At 42.4% G+C, this 20,607-nt stretch overlaps 1 protein-coding gene across 2 annotated transcripts in view; it reads right to left on the bottom strand.

Moving 5' to 3' along the window:
• The window catches only part of llgl1 (LLGL scribble cell polarity complex component 1), a 180,894-nt gene that overhangs the window by 29,815 nt on the left and 130,472 nt on the right, over positions 1-20,607 (bottom strand). For both annotated transcript variants that reach the window (XM_061982062.1, XM_061982064.1), the window contains 8 exons: positions 19,842-19,909; positions 15,048-15,213; positions 7,397-7,501; positions 4,961-5,253; positions 4,744-4,894; positions 4,537-4,675; positions 1,254-1,567; positions 1,001-1,192 (listed from right to left, as the gene is read on the bottom strand). In XM_061982062.1, coding sequence (XP_061838046.1) covers positions 1,001-1,192; positions 1,254-1,567; positions 4,537-4,675; positions 4,744-4,894; positions 4,961-5,253; positions 7,397-7,501; positions 15,048-15,213; positions 19,842-19,909 — 1,428 coding nt within the window. The remainder of the gene's footprint in view (positions 1-1,000; positions 1,193-1,253; positions 1,568-4,536; positions 4,676-4,743; positions 4,895-4,960; positions 5,254-7,396; positions 7,502-15,047; positions 15,214-19,841; positions 19,910-20,607) is intronic.

Raw genomic sequence — 20,607 nt, 5'->3', positions numbered from 1 at the left:
GAAGGCTCGTGAAACGCCACTGTGATTTCAACACGGACAGATGGCAGGATCTGCTCAACTTCCAGAGGAACTCTCTTTGAAGTGTTAAACGAACTCTCTCTGAAGTATTTCACAAACTCTCTTCCAACTATTTGGTAACCGAGGTCAACGCTATTTACGACCCGCTGCCCTCTTGAAGTCCCTGTGGTCAGGAGACGGGAGGGGTTATCCATTGTCCTCCAACACCTGCCCCAGCTGGATCCAGGAAGGAGCCCAAGCCCGAGAAATCCTCTTCTTGGACTTCAATGAGACCGAAAACAATGACTGTTTTACATACTTCCTATTTCTGCTGAGACATGTGTTGGTGCGTGAACATTGAATATCTAAATAAAAGAGAAGACGAAAACCTTCTTCGTCAGAGCGTGGTGCAGGACTGTACAGAGAGTGCAGTGGCCATGTCTCTCCTCAATATTGAGTCCAAATTGAATTCTGTCTCTGTTTGATTCCTTGCCTTTTGTCTTGTTTAATAGATGTCCTCAGTGTTTGAACGTGACAGTGCTGAGATACTGTACAAGGGTACAGTGTACAGACGACTCTCCTCAATATTGAGTCCAAATTGAATTCTGTCTCTGTTTGATTCTTTGCTTCTTGTCTTGTTTAATAGATGTCATCAGTGTTTGAACCTGACAGTGTGCCTCCATTGCTTTTGTAGCTGTTGTTTTGAGGCATGTTAAAAAAAATAATGCACTTTGTGACTTCAATAATAAATATGGCAGTGCCATGTTGGTACTTTTTTTCCATAAATTGAGTTGATTTATTTTGGAAAACCTTGTTACATTGTTTAATGCATCCAGCGGGGCATCACAACAAAATTAGGCATAATAATGTGTTGATTCCACCACTGTATATATCGGTATTGGTTGATATCGGAATCGGTAATTAAGAGTTGGACAATATCGGCAAAAAAGCCATTATCGGACATCTCTAATTAGAAGTATGATTTTACAGGTGAGCACCCTACCTGCGGCCTGAGGCCGGGTATGTTGAAGAGGTGCATGTCGCCCATGTTGGTCAGACACACCAAGGTGTGCTCGCTGTAGTCCTCCTGGGCCGTGGAGCTGAAGACCGCCAGAGCCACCTTCCTCACGCGACAGCCCTCGTGAGCCGTCAGCTTGAACTTGGTCTTGGCGCTCACCTTTGGGAGAGAGAACACCTGAAGAGAGAGAGAAAGAAGATCAATCTGAAAGTGGATGTTTATTATTCTTGGACTTTACCTTGAGTTGTTCCTCTGAGGCAATGAGCACAGAATGAGCGCTGGACATATCGGGAGCGCTCGCCAGGTCCTGTGAGGCTTCATAAGGGTCCGGTAGTGGTTTAGCGCGTCCGTCCAGCACGCAGATGGACACTACGGGGGCTCGGTGCATCAGCTGAATCTCTTTGCCCAGGACCGCCTCCACGCATGCGCTGCTCTCGCCGCCTACTCCCCGCTCAGGGCCGCGCCCGGAGCCCACGCCTGGCACCTCCAGAGCGTAGGCGTACACGCTGCCCGAGTTGGTGCCTGCCCAGAGCGTGGGTCCGTGGTGTGTGCCTGGGACAGACACGCACAAAAGTGACTTGTTACTTTTCTGTCTTGCCTCTGGTGAGGGCGGTCGCATTTTCTTCCGCTCCCTTCTTCTCCCTGCTTGCTCTCTTTGTTTTGTCTTGTCTACACTTTTTTGAAGCCTCTTTCTTTGCGCTGTCCTCCAAATCTAAACATCAGACATGGAAATGATCAGCTGGACTCTCGAGGTTCTGGGGAGCCTGGCTGCCCTGATGGAACCATTGCTGCGGGGTACGTGAGAGACTCCTGGGATGAATGGAGAATCATGTGCCTCTCAGTCCTTTCCATCGAGGACGTGGAAGACATCTACCTATTTGGAACCGTGATCGCGGGGCACCTGCTGATTGGGCTGGGCATTGCTCTGGTGTATCGTCAAATTCGTAAGACGATGGCAGCCACTCAAGGGGCCCAAAGGCTGTTCGTCGCAATGGAAGGTTCGGGCCGGGCTGAGGGATCACAGCCCTGAACTGAATCGCAAGATGGATCACATCATGGAAAAGCTTGTTGAAAGGGAAAAATTGGATATGAGGGCCAGCATGGACGAATAGAACAGACAAGCCATTATAATGTCTGCTCGCGGAAAAACAAAAATCCCAATCTACGATTTGACTACCTCGAATGGCCTTGACGCAGGAGCAGGCTGTTCTGAAAACATCCCCCCGAGGACACCTCGATGATGGACGCTTTTGACCTCTCTCCCTCCTCAACAACACCTGGAGTCAAACTTTTGCTTGCATGCAGAACGGCCCCAGCCCTATGAACACTACATCAACACACCCAAGACAATGGGCGAACACTACATCAACACACCCAAGACAATGGGCATATACACACAAACCCCCTCCCCCACTCCACGCCTTCACCACCGCTTGATTCCCCTTCGGGGTGATGGACGGCTGGCAGCGCTTTATCATGTGCCTCTCAGTCCTTTCCATCGAGGACGTGGAAGACATCTACCTATTTGGAACCGTGATCGTGGGGCACCTGCTGATTGGGCTGGGCATTGCTCTGGTGTATCGTCAAATTCGTAAGACGATGGCAGCCACTCAAGGGGCCCAAAGGCTGTTCATCGCAATGGAAGGTTTGGGCCGGGCTGTGGGATCACAGCCCTGAACTGAATCGCAAGATGGATCACATCATGGAAAAGCTGGTTGAAAGGGAAAAATTGGATATGAGGGCCAGCATGGACGAATAGAACAGACAAGCCATTGTAATGTCTGCTCGCGGAAAAACAAAAATCCTAATCTACGATTTGACTCCCTCGAATGGCCTTGACGCAGGAGCAGGCTGTTCTGAAAACATCCCCCCGAGGACACCTCAATGATAGACGCTTTTGACCTCTCTCCCTCCTCAACAACACCTGGAGTCAAACTTTTGCTTGCATGCAGAACGGCCCCATCCCTATGAACACTACATCAACACACCCAAGACAATGGGCGAACACTACATCAACACACCCAAGACAATGGGCATATACACACACACCCCCTCTCGCACCCCACGCCTTCACCACCGCTTGATTCCCCTTCGGGGTGATGGACGACTGGCAGCGCTTTATCATGTGCCTCTCAGTCCTTTCCATCGAGGACGTGGAAGACATCTACCTATTTGGAACCGTGATCACGGGGCACCTGCTGATTGGGCTGGGCATTGCTCTGGTGTATCGTCAAATTCGTAAGACGATGGCAGCCACTCAAGGGGCCCAAAGGCTGTTCGTCGCAATGGAAGGTTTGGGCCGGGCTGTGGGATCACAGACTGGGGCGATTTCTGAACTGAATCGCAAGATGGATCACATCATGAAAAAGCTGGTTGAAAGGGAAAAATTGGATATGAGGGCCAGCATGGACGAATAGAACAGACAAGCCATTGTAATGTCTGCTCGCGGAAAAACAAAAATCCTAATCTACGATTTGACTCCCTTGAATGGCCTTGATGCAGGCAGGAGCAGGCTGTTCTGAAAACATCCCCCCGAGGACACCTCAATGATGGTCGCTTTTGACCTCTCTCCCTCCTCAACAACACCTGGAGTCAAACTTTTGCTTGCATTCAGAACGGCCCCAGCCCTATGAACACTACATCAACACACCCAAGACAATGGGCGAACACTACATCAACACACCCAAGACAATGGGCATATACACACACACCCCCTCTCCCACCCCACGCCTTCACCACCGCTTGATTCCCCTTCGGGGTGATGGACGGCTGGCAGCGCTTTATCATGTGCCTCTCAGTCCTTTCCATCGAGGACGTGGAAGACATCTACCTATTTGGAACCGTGATCGCAGGGCACCTGCTGATTGGGCTGGGCATTGCTCTGGTGTATCGTCAAATTCGTAAGACGATGGCAGCCACTCAAGGGGCCCAAAGGCTGTTCGTCGCAATGGAAGGTTTGGGCCGGGCTGTGGGATCACAGACTGGGGCGATTTCTGAACTGAATCGCAAGATGGATCACATCATGGAAAAGCTGGTTGAAAAGGAAAAATTGGATATGAGGGCCAGCATGGACGAATAGAACAGACAAACCATTGTAATGTCTGCTCGCGGAAAAACAAAAATCCCAATCTACGATTTGACTCCCTCGAATGGCCTTGACGCAGGAGCAGGCTGTTCTGAAAACATCCCCCCGAGGACACCTCAATGATGGACGCTTTTGACCTCTCTCCCTCCTCAACAACACCTGGAGTCAAACTTTTGCTTGCATGCAGAACGGCCCCAGCCCTATGAACACTACATCAACACACCCAAGACAATGGGCATATAAATACACACATTAGCTATTCCCCCACCCCACGCCTTCACCACTGCTTGATTCCCCTTCAGGGTGATGGACGGCTGGCAGTGCTTTATAGCAGCAGTCGACCTCCAGGGCCCCAACTCCCTCCCCCTCCTCTGTTGTGAGTTGTCGTGATTATATGTAACATGTTTATGTGTGCATGGCATGGAGATGGACATACCATCACGTAGGAAGGTGTCAGCGAAGCAGAGGCATCGAACAACTCCCGATAAAGAGTCGTCTGCTGACCGTGGCTCAATTCTCCGCTGGATGGGAGCCACGTCCTCTTGCTCAGCTAAGGCAGCGTTGGCCTCCTGGACCTTGACAGCAAGGACACATGGAAGTCACAAAACAGAAGAATCACCAGATTCATCATTCCCAGACAGACCTTGCTGGTGGGCGTAGTGATGGGGCGTTTCTTCCCAGACACTCTGCTCTTACGGATACGCCTGAAGCTCTGCCGTAAAGATTTTTTTAAGGATTTGACTCTGGACAGGGGACCCTCCATAGCGAGGGAGTCATTAGGGTGGAGGGTACATCTGGAAGGAACATAAAGGGGTTAGCACAATGTTTCGTGTAGATGTGCATTTTTTTTCACATCGTACCTGGCCAAGACAGCATTTCTCCTGTGGTAGTCGAAGAGACCAAAGCCATGACTGGTCCCAAAGGCGATGAGGTTCCACTCGGCGTGCAGTGCCACGGCTGTGACCGACGCAGGCGGCATGCATTGCACCAGCACCTGAGGCTGAAAACCTGGCGGAAAGGGGGCGGGTTTGAGGCGCGGATCCAGTCGGTCGTGGCCTTTCCACGTGAAGCCCTCCCGGTCCTGCAGCAGATCAACCACGGAGACATCTACCGTGTGGTCGGAGGACTCGTCGTTCAAACCTAGCACTATCACCTGAGGGAGGAGGAAAAACACGCAGGCTCACTTTGTGATCAAGGCATAGAAAATATGAAATATGTCTAACTTATCTAAACCATCCATCTTTTTTCGCTTATCCGAGGCGGGATCGCAGATAAGCCCAAGTCAGGGCTTCCCTGCAGCCTAAGCAGGGAAGCCCTGACTTCCCTCTCCCCAGCCACTTTGTCCAGCTCCTCCCGGGGGATCCCGAGGCGTTCCCAGGCCAGCCGGGAGACATAGTCAATTGTCAATTGCACACGCTGTCTTAGTAGATCACAAGCAACACGCCCACTAATATTGCTCATGCAATTTCATAGTTTGCACATGCTGTTTAGACCCTGGTATTTGTATCTATGAAACAATAAATATTTGATACCTGTTTGTATGAGGAAGCAGTGCCTGGGGAATCTGTAGTGGGCTCTCCTATTTCTGGGGCTGAGGTTGCTGAGGTAGTTAAAAAGCTCCTCGGTGGCAAGGCCCCGGGGGTGGATGAGATCCGCCCGGAGTTCCTTAAGGCTCTGGATGCTGTGGGGCTGTCTTGGTTGACAAGACTCTGCAGCATCGCGTGGACATCGGGGGCGGTACCTCTGGATTGGCAGACCGGGGTGGTGGTTCCTCTCTTTAAGAAGGGGAACCGGAGGGTGTGTTCTAACTATCAAGGGATCACACTCCTCAGCCTTCCCGGTAAGGTCTATTCAGGTGTACTGGAGAGGAGGCTACCTCGGATTCAGGAGGAACAGTGTGGTTTTCGTCCTGGTCGTGGAACTGTGGACCAGCTCTATACTCTCGGCAGGGTCCTTGAGGGTGCATGGGAGTTTGCCCAACCAGTCTACATAAGCTTTGTGGACTTGGAGAAGGCATTCGACCGTGTCCCTCGGGAAGTCCTGTGGGGAGTGCTCAGAGAGTATGGGGTGTCGGACTGTCTGATTTTGGCGGTCCGCTCCCTGTATGATCAGTGCCAGAGCTTGGTCCGCATTGCCGGCAGTAAGTCGGACACGTTTCCAGTGAGGGTTGGACTCCGCCAAGGCTGCCCTTTGTCACCGATTCTGTTCATAACTTTTATGGACAGAATTTCTAGGCGCAGTCAAGGCGTTGAGGGGATCCGGTTTGGTGGCTGCAGGATTAGGTCTCTGCTTTTTGCAGATGATGTGGTCCTGATGGCTTCATCTGGCCAGGATCTTCAGCTCTCACTGGATCGGTTCGTAGCCGAGTGTGAAGCGACTGGGATGAGAATCAGCACCTCCAAGTCCGAGTCCATGGTTCTCGCCCGGAAAAGGGTGGAGTGTCATCTCTGGGTTGGGGAGGAGATCCTGCCCCAAGTGGAGGAGTTCAAGTACCTCGGAGTCTTGTTCACGAGTGAGGGAAGAGTGGATGGTGAGATCGACAGGCGGATCGGTGCAGCATCTTCAGTAATGCGGACGCTGTATCGATCCGTTGTGGTGAAGAAGGAGCTGAGCTGGAAGGCAAAGCTCTCGATTTACCGGTCGATCTACGTTCCCATCCTCACCTATGGTCATGAGCTTTGGGTTATGACCGAAAGGACAAGATCACGGGTACTGAAATGAGTTTCCTCCGCCGGGTGGCGGGTCTCTCCCTTAGAGATAGGGTGAGAAGCTCTGCCATCCAGGAGGAGCTCAAAGTAAAGCCGCTGCTCCTCCACATGGAGAGGAGCCAGATGAGGTGGTTCGGGCATCTGGTCAGGATGCCACCCGAACGCCTCCCTAGGGAGGTGTTTCGGGCACGTCCAACCGGTAGGAGGCCACGGGGAAGACCCAGGACACGCCGGGAAGACTATCTCTCCCGGCTGGCCTGGGAACGCCTCGGGATCCCCCGGGAGGAGCTGGACGAAGTGGCTGGGGAGAGGGAAGTCTGGGATTCCCTGCTTAGGCTGCTGCCCCCGCGACCCGACCTCGGATAAGCGGAAAAAGATGAATGGATGGATGGATGGAAGGTCATGGAGGATGATACAGAGAGCCTCCTCTCTGTGCACTTCAAAACAGGCTTTGCCACGCGTCTTAAAAGAAAGGCCGCTGCCCTGCTAACTAGCCGTCTGTATGCAACAGATCTTATCTTTTTCAGCATTTCTTTGTGCATTTTGATTTGTCAAATGTCATTTTATTAAGAGTAAAACATAACATACCTGCCCCGCAGTCCCTGCCACCACCAGCTTGTTGCTGTACTTGCACAGGCTGATCTTCTGGATGCCCAGCCGGGGGTCATCACTGTACGGGTCAAAGCAGCCCACCTAGGCACAGGGAGATATCACATTGTTGAAATATAGACTGTATCAATGCAACACTTCTTGACATGAACACTTGTTGTAGAAGGCCGGTCACACTCAAGTGCACATCCAGCTAGATTGTAAGTACACAGTTGATGAGATTGAGGAAATAGTTACAAAAGGAAGGCCACACTAAGTCCTTTAACCAGGGGCGTCACTAGCTTTTAAGGACAGGGGGAGCTTTGCCCCCAGGAGATGCACAGGATGCGAGCGAATGTTACGCACGAGCACAAAACTTCACAAACAGCTAACAAAGACTTAGAAATTATTCATTGTTATTATTATTTTTTTTTTTAAATGCACGGGACAAAATGAAATGATTCCCGGGACGATGGCTTTTAACCATATATTTTCTTTTTCTTTTTATGTTTTTGTTCATTTTACATTTTATATTAAATGTCTTGGTTTTTCCTCCCTCTGAAAATCCTATTAAATGTTTAACAAGCCATCCTATAATAATAAAACAGCTATTAATGTAACAATTCAATAAAACAAATATATTTAATGATGTTTTTTTCATTATTTTAACAATAGGCTTATGTATATTACTTTATATAGATTCTACAAGAAACACAAAACTTAAAAAATAAATGATTTACAATTGCACACACAAGGTTTTGTGCAGCTTCACTCATTGTAAAGGAAGATAATGTGCTTCGTACACCTGCAGGACCGCAAGCAAGGTCGCAGAGAAAATGCGGGCTGGAAATTGAGTGATGTGGGCATTTTCTATATGAACAAGTGGAATAGATTGGATACCGACGCACGAAAGGGGCTCTCTACCATACGCTACAAAGTGAGGGGAAACTGAGTGAATAATAACAGGTTATATGATTATTTATTTAAACTCATATTTGGGCCACTTTATAATGAATATGTCGGCATTTAATTGTAAAAAAAAAACAAAAAAACACCAAATTATTTAGGGGGGCTTAAGAATATTTTAGGGGGGCTTGAGCCCCCCTAAAATAGGCCTAACAACGCCAATGCCTTTAACCCCTTAAACGAATAACTATTTAGCCTAAGCCCCGTTTCAGCCACACTAAACCAGCGCTTAAGGTTCCCCCTCCTCAGAAACACTTTTACACGGCTAAGTGTGCCGTGTATTTCTTGAATCTCCGGCTCTTAGCTTTGTATGGACTCATTGATGGTTTACAAAGTGAGTTCGGAGAGGAAGTGACGCCAGAAAGAAGGCGCCACAGCCAGCTTCATAACAACTCGGAAGTAAACACTGGAAATATGAAGGCGAGTCATAGAATAGAATAGACTTTATTGTCACCCATCCATCCATTTTCTACCCCTTGTCCCTTTCGGTATATTTGCATATATGCAGTCCCAGTCTGTGGAACGCTCTCCCTGACCACCTGAGGGCACCACAGACTGTGGATGCTTTTAAAAAAGGCATAAAAGCCCTTCTTTTAAAAAAGCCTTTTTTTTCTTTTTTTTTTTACATAAATGCATACTAGTTATAGCTATTTGACTGTTCTAGTTTTTATTTTTATTTATTTATTTATCATCTTTGTATTTATTTTTTAATACACTGTAGCACTTAGAGATTGTTTACTCAATATAAAGTGCTTTTTACAAATAAAATCTATTATTATTATCATTATAACGAGATTAAGGACTCCAACTTAAGGTGCGGTAGTGGAAACAAATATGGAATAAAAAATAAATCACACTTTTGATTAAAAGTTATCGAAAGAGTTTTAATACCGGCTCCGGTTTTGATTTTATGACCCTTCAAAGAGCCGCTGCGCTGATGCTGCTGTTTTTTCAAGAAGGCTGCTTAAAAGCAGGAAGCACCAGCGTGCCCACACAATGCAGACAAGGTAGGTACACTACACAAAAGTATTGGGACAATTCGGACTACAAGTAGACAAAAGTATTGGGACACTTGGGACGAAAACTGAACAAAAATTTTGGGACACTTACACTGGAAAAAAATATTGGGACACTTACGAATACCACTGAACAAAAGTATTGCGACACTTAGGACGAAAACTGGACAAAAGTATTGGGACACTTACACTGGAAAAAAATATTGGGACACTTGGGACGAAAACTGGACAAAAGTATTGGGACACTTACACTGGACAAAAGTATTGGGACACTTATGGCAACTACTTGACAAAAGTATTGGGACACTTAAGACTAAAACTGGACAAAAGTATTGGGACACTTAGGACTACCACTGGACAAAAGTATTGGGACACCTACACTGGCCAAAAGTATTGGGACACTTAAGACTACAACTTGACAAAAGTATTGGGACACTTGGGACTAAAACTTGACAAAAGTATTGGGACACTTAGGACTAGCACCTGCCAAATACGCGGGCCCGACCAACGTTGCTTGCAGCTTTAATTTTTTCTTGTTTTTGAACACTGACTTTTTGCAGTTTGCCTTGCCTAAACAAACACTGTGTGTGTGTGTGTGGACACGGATAAGGTTAGGTGGGATTTACCCTTAGTGTAAACGGGGCCTGAACTTGACTTTTTGCCCCAAATTCTTTCATCCACGGACGTAAAGACATTGATGGACCTCCTAGCCCAGGGGTTGGCAACCCGCGGCTCCGGAGCCGCATGCGGCTCTTTGCTCACTCTGATGCGGCTCAGCTGCACACTTGCCTACCCTCCCGATTTTCCCCGGGAGAGCCTCTCGCATAAAACTACCGGGATTGATTTACTTCGATTTTCACCCTAACAATAATAACAAGGGCGTGTCATGATGATACAGCATTCGGCGTCCTCTACAACCTGTACGAACATAATGTCGGCCCTGTCTTTCGTTGTATGAATTTACTACTTGTACGCGTAAGCGACAGCAAGGCATAGTTGGTCAACAGCCGCACAGGTTACACTGACGGTGGCCGTATAAAATAACTTTAACATTCTTACTAATAATGCGCCACACTTTGAACCAAAACCAAACAAGATTGACAAACACATTTCGGGAGAACATCTGCACCTTAACACAACATAAACACAACAGAACAAATACCCAGAATCCCATGCAGCCCTAACTCTTCCGGGATACATTATACACCCCCCGCCCACCTCAACCGACGCACGGGGGGGGGGGGTTTTGGTGGTAGCAGGGGTGTATAATGTAGCCCGGAAGAGTCAGGGCTGCCACTGATGTCCTCCTTACGAATGCAGTCGTAGCGTACCTAAAACACAACAAGTATGGGTTTACATAAGTGTATAACCAGAGATGTGTACATAAGTCAGGGGTCGGCAACCTTTACCACTCAAAGAGTCATTTTGACCAGTTTCACAAATTAAAGAAAACAATGGGAGCCACAAAAATCTTTTGAAATTTAAAATGAAATAACACTGCATACAAAGTTTTTTTTTTTGCTTTGTGCTATGTATAAACCAAGGGTCTCAGACACTTGATGTGTGAGGGAGCAGGGTTGGGGTGGGGGCGGGGTTTGGTGGTAGCAGGGGTGTGTAATGTAGCCCGGAAGAGTCAGGGCTGCATGGGATTCTGGGTATTTGTTCTGTTGTGTTTATGTTGTGTTAAGGTGCAGATGTTCTCCCGAAATGTGTTTGTCATTCTTGTTTGGTTTTGGTTCAAAGTGTGGCGCATTATTAGTAAGAATGTTAAAGTTATTTTATATGGCCACCGTCAGTCAACAGCCACACAGGTTACACTGACGGTGGCCATATAAAATAACATTCTTACTAATAATGCGCCACACTTTGAACCAAAACCAAACAAGAATGACAAACACATTTCGGGAGAACATCTGCACCACCTTAACACAACATAAACACAACAGAACAAATACCCAGAATCCCATGCAGCCCTGACTCTTCCGGGCTACATAATACACCCCCGCTACCAAACCCTGCCCACATCAACCGACGCACGTTAAAATGCTGCCCCACCACGGCACGTTCGTTAGAATTGTTGTCTTTAATCCCGTAGAATGCTGGAAAAATTGGGAGTTTGACAGACATGACGCTGTCAAGCGCCATTCATGCAAAACTCGGAACCTTTGGTTTATACATAGCACAAAGTTAAAAAAAACAAAAAACGTTGTATGTAGTGTCATTTCGTTTTAAATTCCAAAATAATTTTGTGGCTCCCAGTGTTTTCTTTGATTTGTGAAACTGGCCAAAAATGGCTCTTTGACCCCTGCACTAGCCCTACTTTATATGGCAAACTCACAAACAATGCTCCCTTTCCTCTCACACATACTCGGGGGGGAAAAAACATGTGCATTAATCTGTCTCAGACTCTTTTTCTCCTTTACTCCCACACACACACACACGCACACACACACACACACACACACACAATTCCAACAGAATCCCATGGAAGTAAGAAAAGAACGGGGTCTGGTTTTCATTACTGAGGGCAGAAAAAAGGAAAAGACTCTTCGTCCCATATGACGGCCACATTCCTGAACATGCGGAGCAGTTACCGCGGGAGATACGTGTGTTTGCATGTAGGTGTGTCTCCGTCTAGTGAGAGAAAAGGAAAACACAAAGATAATCATAACCAACCAAAAACATGCTCCGTAGCTTTAATATGGTCCATTCCCACATGAAAAGTACCCAAAGAATAATGTCTGAGCCTCATGTTTAAATATTCATCAAGTGACTCCATCTTCCGTCATTTCCCATCAACACCCGTCAGCAAAACCGCACATCGCTCTTGTTTGCTGAAAAAGCTCATTTGCACAGAGCGCAGACAGACAGTCTTAGACTTCACCATCTACTTCTAATAACAGCAAAAATATGTCCAACCAAGCTGATGGGGAAAATGAGGCCATTGACTGTGTGTGTTCTTGTATTTCTAGCCTTCTTGAGACATGAAGAAGGAAAAGTATCTTCCATATGAGGAGGTGTGAACAAGTGATGACATAAATCATGGTCCCAATAACATTGCATCTAATAGACAATGTCTCATTTGCACCCCCTGCTGGTGACATCTATCAAAAGGAAGGATTTTTCACATTGATGTCCCGATCCAGGTTTTTGCACTTCCGATCCGATACCGATATTGTTTTTGCACTTCCGATCCGATACCGATACTGACCGATACCGATACTGACCGATACTGGCCTATCCGAGCATGTATTAAAGTTTAAAGTTATCTAGCCTACTTAGTTGTCAGAATCATGTTGAAAAGGGTTTTAGTACTCTTGATAACAACTAGCCAGCTGAATTAGGGGAGTTTGAATAATACACAATGGTTGGTAACAAGAAACTGACCTGTTTATTCAAGGATAAACACAAAATAGACAAAAATATACATGACAAACAGAAATGGCATCATTGAACTAGGGCTGGGCGATATGGCCTTTTTTAAATATTGTGATATTTTAAGGCCATATTGCGATACACGATATATATCTCGATATTTTGCCTTAGCCTTGAATGAACACTTGATGCATATAATCACAGCAGTATGATGATTCTATGTGTTTTGATTGATTGATTGAGACTTTTATTAGTAGGTTGCACAGTGAAGTACATATTCCGTACAATTGACCACTAAATGGTAACACCCCAATAAGTTTTTCAACTTGTTTAAGTCGGGGTCCACTTAAATTGATTCATGATACAGATATATACTATCAGATATATACTATCATCATAATACAGTCATCACACAAGATAATCACATTGAATTATTTACATTATTTATAATCCAGGGTGTGGATGTAAGTGTCAAAAAGACAGCCAAAAGAGTTTGATATGAGAATAAATCTAAAGTTAAAATATAGGGTAGAAATGCACCCATTTGCAGGAAATGTAGTCTTGATTTTCAAAATGTTCTTTCAAGGCTTGCATGTCTACATTAAAACATTCTTCTTCATACTGCATTAATATATGCTACTTTTAAACTTTCATGCAGAGAAGGAAATCACAACTAAAAAAAATCACTAATTTTTTCATACGGTGTTGATGTGGAAATTTTTGCCTCTGCATTTTGATGGTGTGGACGTGTGGCACCGAATGGAGATAAGCGTCTCGACAGACGTTACAGTATTTGAACAATGATGACGAAAACTGTTTTCTCTGTCGTGTCCGTGTGTGGAAAATTGTTATGCGCTTATTTTTTTATTTGATTTTGTGCGTGGCATACATTTGCTATGCGCAGAGGACGCTTGAGCAGTGCGCAATTGCACAGGCGAGCACCATAGAGGGAGCGTTGCTCGCACGGCTGCGCTAGCATCACAGCTAGCGTTAGCCATGATGCTACCTCTCTGCTGGGAGAGGGCGTATAAGTATGTGACGTATGACGTGACAGTATGTGACGTATGACGTGACAGTATGTGACGTATGACGTGACAGTATGTGACGTATGTCGTGACAGTATGTGACGTATGACGTGACAGTATGTGACGTATGACGTGACAGTATGTGACGTATGACGTGACAGTATGTGACGTATGACGTGACAGTATGTGACGTATGTCGTGACAGTACGTGACGTATGACGTGACAGTATGTGACGTATGACGTGACAGTATGTGACGTATGACGTGACAGTATGTGACGTATGACGTGACAGTATGTGACGTATGACGTGACAGTATGTGACGTATGACGTGACAGTATGTGACGTGTGTAAGAAGGTGCGCTTGCTGTCTGTGAGAGGGAGACACAGGAAAGAGTGAGAAGAGTCTGTCGTGTAATGCCAGCAGCTAAAAGCAACTGCGTGAGAATCCACAGACCTGTGGATGTGTTGAAGGTGTGCTGGAAAATGCGGAACGAAGTTTTTTTTAAACTGGATCTGGATCGGCATTTTCCCATGCCTTGCCGATACGCAATTTTTGGCAAATATCGGCAGCCGATCCGATCCAAATATCGGATCGGGACATCCCTAACTGGTATGTTAACGTAACATATTATGGTAAGAGTCATTCAAATAACTATAACATATAGAACATGCTATATGTTTACCAAACAATCTGTCACTCCTAATCGCTAAATCCCATGAAATCTTATACGTCTAGTCTCTTACGTGAATGAGATCAATAATATTATTTGATATTTTACGCTAATGTGTTCATCATTTCACACATAAGTTGCTCCTGAGTATAAGTCGCACCCCCGGCCAAACTATGAAAAAAACTGCGACTTATAGTCCGAAAAATACGGTAATGAATGAAAATGAGTAAAATGAAGTGTTAAAGGTTAATACTATTAGTGGACCAGCATCATGTGTGCTTACGGACTGTATCCCTTGCAGACTGTATTGATATATATTGATATATAATGTAGGAACCTACCAGAATATTAATAACAGAAAGAAACAACCCTTTTGTGTGAATGAGTGTAAATGGGGGAGGGAGTTTTTTTTGGGTTGGTGCACTAATTGTAAGTGTATCTTGTGTTTTTATGTTGATTTAATAAAAAAAAAATATATAAAAAAAACGATACCGATAATAAAAAAAACGATACCGATAATTTCCGATATTACATTTTAAAGCATTTATCGGCCTGCCGACATCTCCACTCTCAATCATTGTCTGCTCCATCCTCACCTTCTTGAAGGGAGGCCATTCTTCTTCCTGCTGCATGTCGGGGTCGTTGCTAGGGTCGTCGCTGGGGTCGCAGTCGGTGTGGAAGACGTTGGCCGTTCCTATTTTGTACACCGGCGTGAGGGCCACCCCGGACGCGTCCCAGAAGCGCACGGTGCCATCTTCATGTCTGCAAACACACATTATGTGTCAAGAGTAGACACTGGCATCAAGACTGAAATGTTTCTTTCAAGACAATTCATTCATGACAAACATATCTTTAAACTATCGGTGTGCCTCTTCTTTCAATTGTGGTCTCTTCTAAAATTCTAATGAGCCCAAATGTCTCACTTCCTTAGCTACTCGCCAATCATGTCTCACTATTAGTAAACTGTTGCCATGGTAATCCTGAAAACATTTATTAAAAATTCCCCATTAATAACATCTGAATAGCATCTAATAGACAATGTCTGGTGGTGACATCTATCAAAAAGAGGGTGGTCCCAAAAAGGAGGGATTTTTCAAATTGACTGTCGCTTTTAAAAGTGCTCCCCCTTTGTCAACATATGAAATAACAAGTGTGTGTAAGAAATTGAAATGCGCCCCCTTTAGAATAAATATGTATATAGAGACATGCTGTAATAACGTATAGTAAATAATGAAGATTAAAAAACAATTACAAATAAAAAATGAACTAAAAACAGTCTTTTCCTCACAATGTGTCGACTTTTTTCTTATAAAATTGGGAACAATTTCTCATATTCTGTTTCTGTAATATTGCAATTTTTTGCAAAATGGTGACATTTGTCATACATAATTTTGACTTTTATCACAATATTGCCAGCGTTTTTGCTGTTCTTTTAAAATAGTGACATTTTTTTAGTAAAATTATGACTTTTGTCATAATTTTGCCGAGTAAAATTTCGATTATTATTATAATATTGCCAACATTTTAAAGTTTTCTTGTAAAAATTGTGACTTGTCGAGTAAAATTACGACTCTTCATAAAATTGCCAAAATGTTAAGCTTTTCTTGTAAAACTGCGACTGTTATTGAGTAAAATTCCAACTTTTATCATAACATTGCACAAATGTTTTGACTTGTGTTGAGTAAAATGACCATTTTTATTCTAAAACTGCCAAAATTCGAAGTTTTTCTTGTGAAATTGTGACCTTTTTCTTGTGAAATTCCAACTCTTTTTTTCACAACAAGCTTTTTTTTATATTTGCATAGTATGTATATATTATTAATGTTGTAAATACACATCTTTATATATCTAGAAAGGCTGGTCCTAAAGAGGTAGGCATTTTTCTCAGGTCTCAAGAAGGTAACAAATACAAGAGTGTGTGTGTGTGTGTGTGTGTGAGTGTGTGTGTGTCTGACCCAGATTGTTTTGATGACCACATTGCTCCTGATTTGAGAAAAGACTTCTCAATGAGAGAGGTCCCAATCTCAATTATTATTATTATTAAAAGCAGTCTTTTTCTCACAATGTGTCGACTTCTTTCTTATAAAATTGGGAACAATTTCTCATATTCTTTCTGTTTCTGTAATTTTGCATTTTTTTGCAAAATGGTGACATTTGTCATACATAATTTTGACTTTTATCACAATATTGCCAAAGTTTTTGCTGTTCTTGTAAAATAGTGACTTTTTTTTAGTAAAATTATGACTTTTGTCATAATTTTGCCGAGTAAAATTTAGATTATTATTATAATATTGCCAACATTTTAAAGTTTTCTTATAAAAATTGTGAATTGTTGAGTAAAATTACGACTCTTCATAAAATTGCCAAAATGTTAAGCTTTTCTTGGAAAACTGTTAGAGTCAAATTCCAACTTGGATCATAATACTGCACGAATGTTCAGTTTTTCTTGTAAAATTGTGACTTATTGAGTAAAATTCCAACTTTTATCATAATATCGCACAAATGTTTTGACTTGCGTTGAGTAAAATTACGACTTTTATTATAATACTGCCAAAAGTATTTCTTGTGAAATTGTGACCTTTTTCTTGTGAAATTCATAATGTTGTAAATACACATCTTTATATATCTAGAAAGGGTGGTCTTAAAGAGGTAGGCATTTTTCAGAGGTCTCAAGAATGTAACAATACAAGAACGTGTGTGTGTGTTCTTGTATTTCTGCCCTTCTTGAGACACAAAGAAGGAAAAGTATCTTCCATATGAGGAGGTGTGAACAAGAGATGACATAAATCATGGTCCCAATAACATTGCATCTAATAGACAATGTCTCATTTGCACCCCCTGCTGGTGACATCTATCAAAAAGAGGGTGGTCCCAAAAAGGAGGGATTTTTCAAATTGACTGTGTGTCGCTTTTAAAAGTACTCCCCCTTTGTCAACATATGAAATAACAAGTGTGTGTAAGAAATTGAAATGCGCCCCCTTTAGAATAAATATGTATATAGAGACATACTGTAATAACTTGAAGTAAATGAAGATAAAAAACAATTACAAACAAAAAATAAAAAATGAACTAAAAGCAGTCTTTTCCTCACAATGTGTCGACTTTTTTCTTACAAAATTGGGAACAATTTCTCATATTCTGTTTCTGTAATATTGCAATTTTTTTTTTAGTAAAATTATTACTTTTAATGCAAAATGGTGACATTTTTCATATATAATTTTTACTTTTATCACAATATTGCCAATGTTTTTGCTGTTCTTGTAAAATAGTGACATTTTTTTAGTAAAATTTCGATTATTATAATATTGCCAACATTTTAAAGTTTTCTTATAAAAATTGTGACTCGTCGAGTAAAATTACGACTCTTCATAAAATTGCCAAAATGTTAAGCTTTTCTTGTAAAACTGCGACTGTTATTGAGTAAAATTCCAACTTTTATCATAACATTGCACAAATGTTTTGACTTGTGTTGAGTAAAATGACAATTTTTATTCTAATACTGCCAAAATTCGAAGTTTTTCTTGTGAAATTGTGACCTTTTTCTTGTGAAATTCCAACTCTTTTTTTCACAACAAGCTTTTTTTTATATTTGCATAGTATGTATATATTATTAATGTTGTAAATACACATCTTTATATATCTAGAAAGGGTGGTCCTAAAGAGGGAGGCATTTTTCTCAGGTCTCAAGAAGGTAACAAATACAAGAGTGTGTGTGTGTGTGTGTGTGTGTGTGTGTGTGTGTGTGTGTGTGTGTGTGTGTGTGTGTGTGTGTGTGTGTGTGTGTGTGCGTGTGTGTGTGTGTGTCTGACCCAGATTGTTTTGATGACCACATTGCTCCTGATTTGAGAAAAGACTTCTCAATGAGAGAGGTCCCAATCTCAATTATTATTATTATTAAAAGCAGTCTTTTTCTCACAATGTGTCGACTTTTTTCTTATAAAATTGGGAACAATTTCTCATATTCTGTTTCTGTAATATTGCAATTTTTTGCAAAATGGTGACATTTGTCATACATAATTTTGACTTTTATCACAATATTGCCAAAGTTTTTGCTGTTCTTGTAAAATAGTGACTTTTTTTTAGTAAAATTATGACTTTCGTCATAATTTTGCCGAGTAAAATTCCGATTATTATTATAATATTGCCAACATTTTAAAGTTTTCTTATAAAAATTGTGACTCGTCGAGTAAAATTACGACTCTTCATAAAATTGCCAAAATGTTAAGCTTTTCTTGTAAAACTGTGACTGTTATTGAGTAAAATTCCAACTTTTATCATAACATTGCACAAATGTTTTGACTTGTGTTGAGTAAAATGACCATTTTTATTCTAATACTGCCAAAATTCGAAGTTTTTCTTGTGAAATTGTGACCTTTTTCTTGTGAAATTCCAACTCTTTTTTTCACAACAAGCTTTTTTTTATATTTGCATAGTATGTATATATTATTAATGTTGTAAATACACATCTTTATATATCTAGAAAGGGTGGTCCTAAAGAGGGAGGCATTTTTCTCAGGTCTCAAGAAGGTAACACATACAAGAGTGTGTGTGTGTGTGTGTGTCTGACCCAGATTGTTTTGATGACCACATTGCTCCTGATTTGAGAAAAGACTTCTCAATGAGAGAGGTCCCAATCTCAATTATTATTATTATTAAAAGCAGTCTTTTTCTCACAATGTGTCGACTTTTTTCTTATAAAATTGGGAACAATTTCTCATATTCTGTTTCTGTGATATTGCAATTTTTTGCAAAATGGTGACATTTGTCATACATAATTTTGACTTTTATCACAATATTGCCAACGTTTTTGCTGTTCTTTTAAAATAGTGACATTTTTTTAGTAAAATTATGACTTTTGTCATAATTTTGCCGAGTAAAATTCCGATTATTATTATAATATTGCCAAAATTTTAAAGTTTTCTTATACAAATTGTGACTTGTCGAGTAAAATTACGACTCTTCATAAAATTGCCAAAATGTTAAGCTTTTCTTGGAAAACTGTGACTGTTAGAGTAAAATTCCAACTTGGATCATAATACTGCACAAATGTTCAGTTTTTCTTGTAAAATTGTGACTTATTGAGTAAAATTCCAACTTTTATCATAATATCGCACAAATGTTTTGACTTGCGTTGAGTAAAATTACGACTTTTATTATAATACTGCCAAAAGTTTTTCTTGTGAAATTGTGACCTTTTTCTTGTGAAATTCCAACTCATATTTCACAACAAGCTTTTTTATATTTGCATAGTATGTATATATTATTAATGTTGTAAATACACATCCTTAGAAATCTAGAAAGGCTGGTCCTAAAGAGGTAGGCATTATTCAGAGGTCTCAAGAAGGTAACACATCCAGAACGTGTGTGTGTGTGTGTGCGTGTGTAGGTACCCTGTCAATAGCAGTTCTTGCTGTGTGGGCGGAGGAGCCAAGTTTTTCCCACCACAAATGGGCCATTTCTTCATAGACAAAAGAGGAAAAAAAAGGTGAGAAAGCATCAGAAGAAACAAGACTTTGATCCCATGCAGCTGAGGGTGCAGAGGTCCTGACTCGGACCTGGCCAGTGTGTGCATAAAGCTGATACAGCCTTTGTTGCGTTTGCTCTCCTAGCGTGTCTCTGATTCGGCTTTGCACAGAAAGTTGACTTTGATTAATGAGAGTGTGAGATGTGTGTGTGTGTGTGTGTGCACAAAGGAGTGTTGGTGGAAGCAGCTGATCAAAGCTGCAAAGCCTCTGCAAAGCTTGTAACTGCCAATGTCTGTTTCCTCTTCTTCCTGTACAGTTGGCAACATGTCAACGCAGGCATTACCAATCTAGATTAGATTACCTGTTGAGTCACACTAATAATTAGTATTAATATATTACTGGTAGAGGTGGGGGGATAATACATTTTTAGATCCATTGAAGATTGTAGAATCGATTAGTAAACGCCAATCCATGTATTTATTGTGAATAAAGTCATGTAAAATGAGACACCTCACAGAGAGATTCCATCAGATCCTTTATTATCGGGCGCACATTTTCATTAATGTGGGAATTAATTGAACTGTTTCTTATTCCAAATGAATAGTTTGTTTTAAAGTGATGAAACGCTTATTTAGTGAAAAAAAACAATGTAAAACTCCATCATCCATCCATCCATCCATCCATTTTCTTC

Source organism: Nerophis lumbriciformis, linkage group LG24 (genome assembly GCF_033978685.3).
Source record: "Nerophis lumbriciformis linkage group LG24, RoL_Nlum_v2.1, whole genome shotgun sequence".
Lineage (NCBI taxonomy): Eukaryota > Metazoa > Chordata > Actinopteri > Syngnathiformes > Syngnathidae > Nerophis > Nerophis lumbriciformis.
Note: the sequence above shows the minus strand (reverse complement) of the source record. Positions and strands in the feature narration are given on the sequence as shown.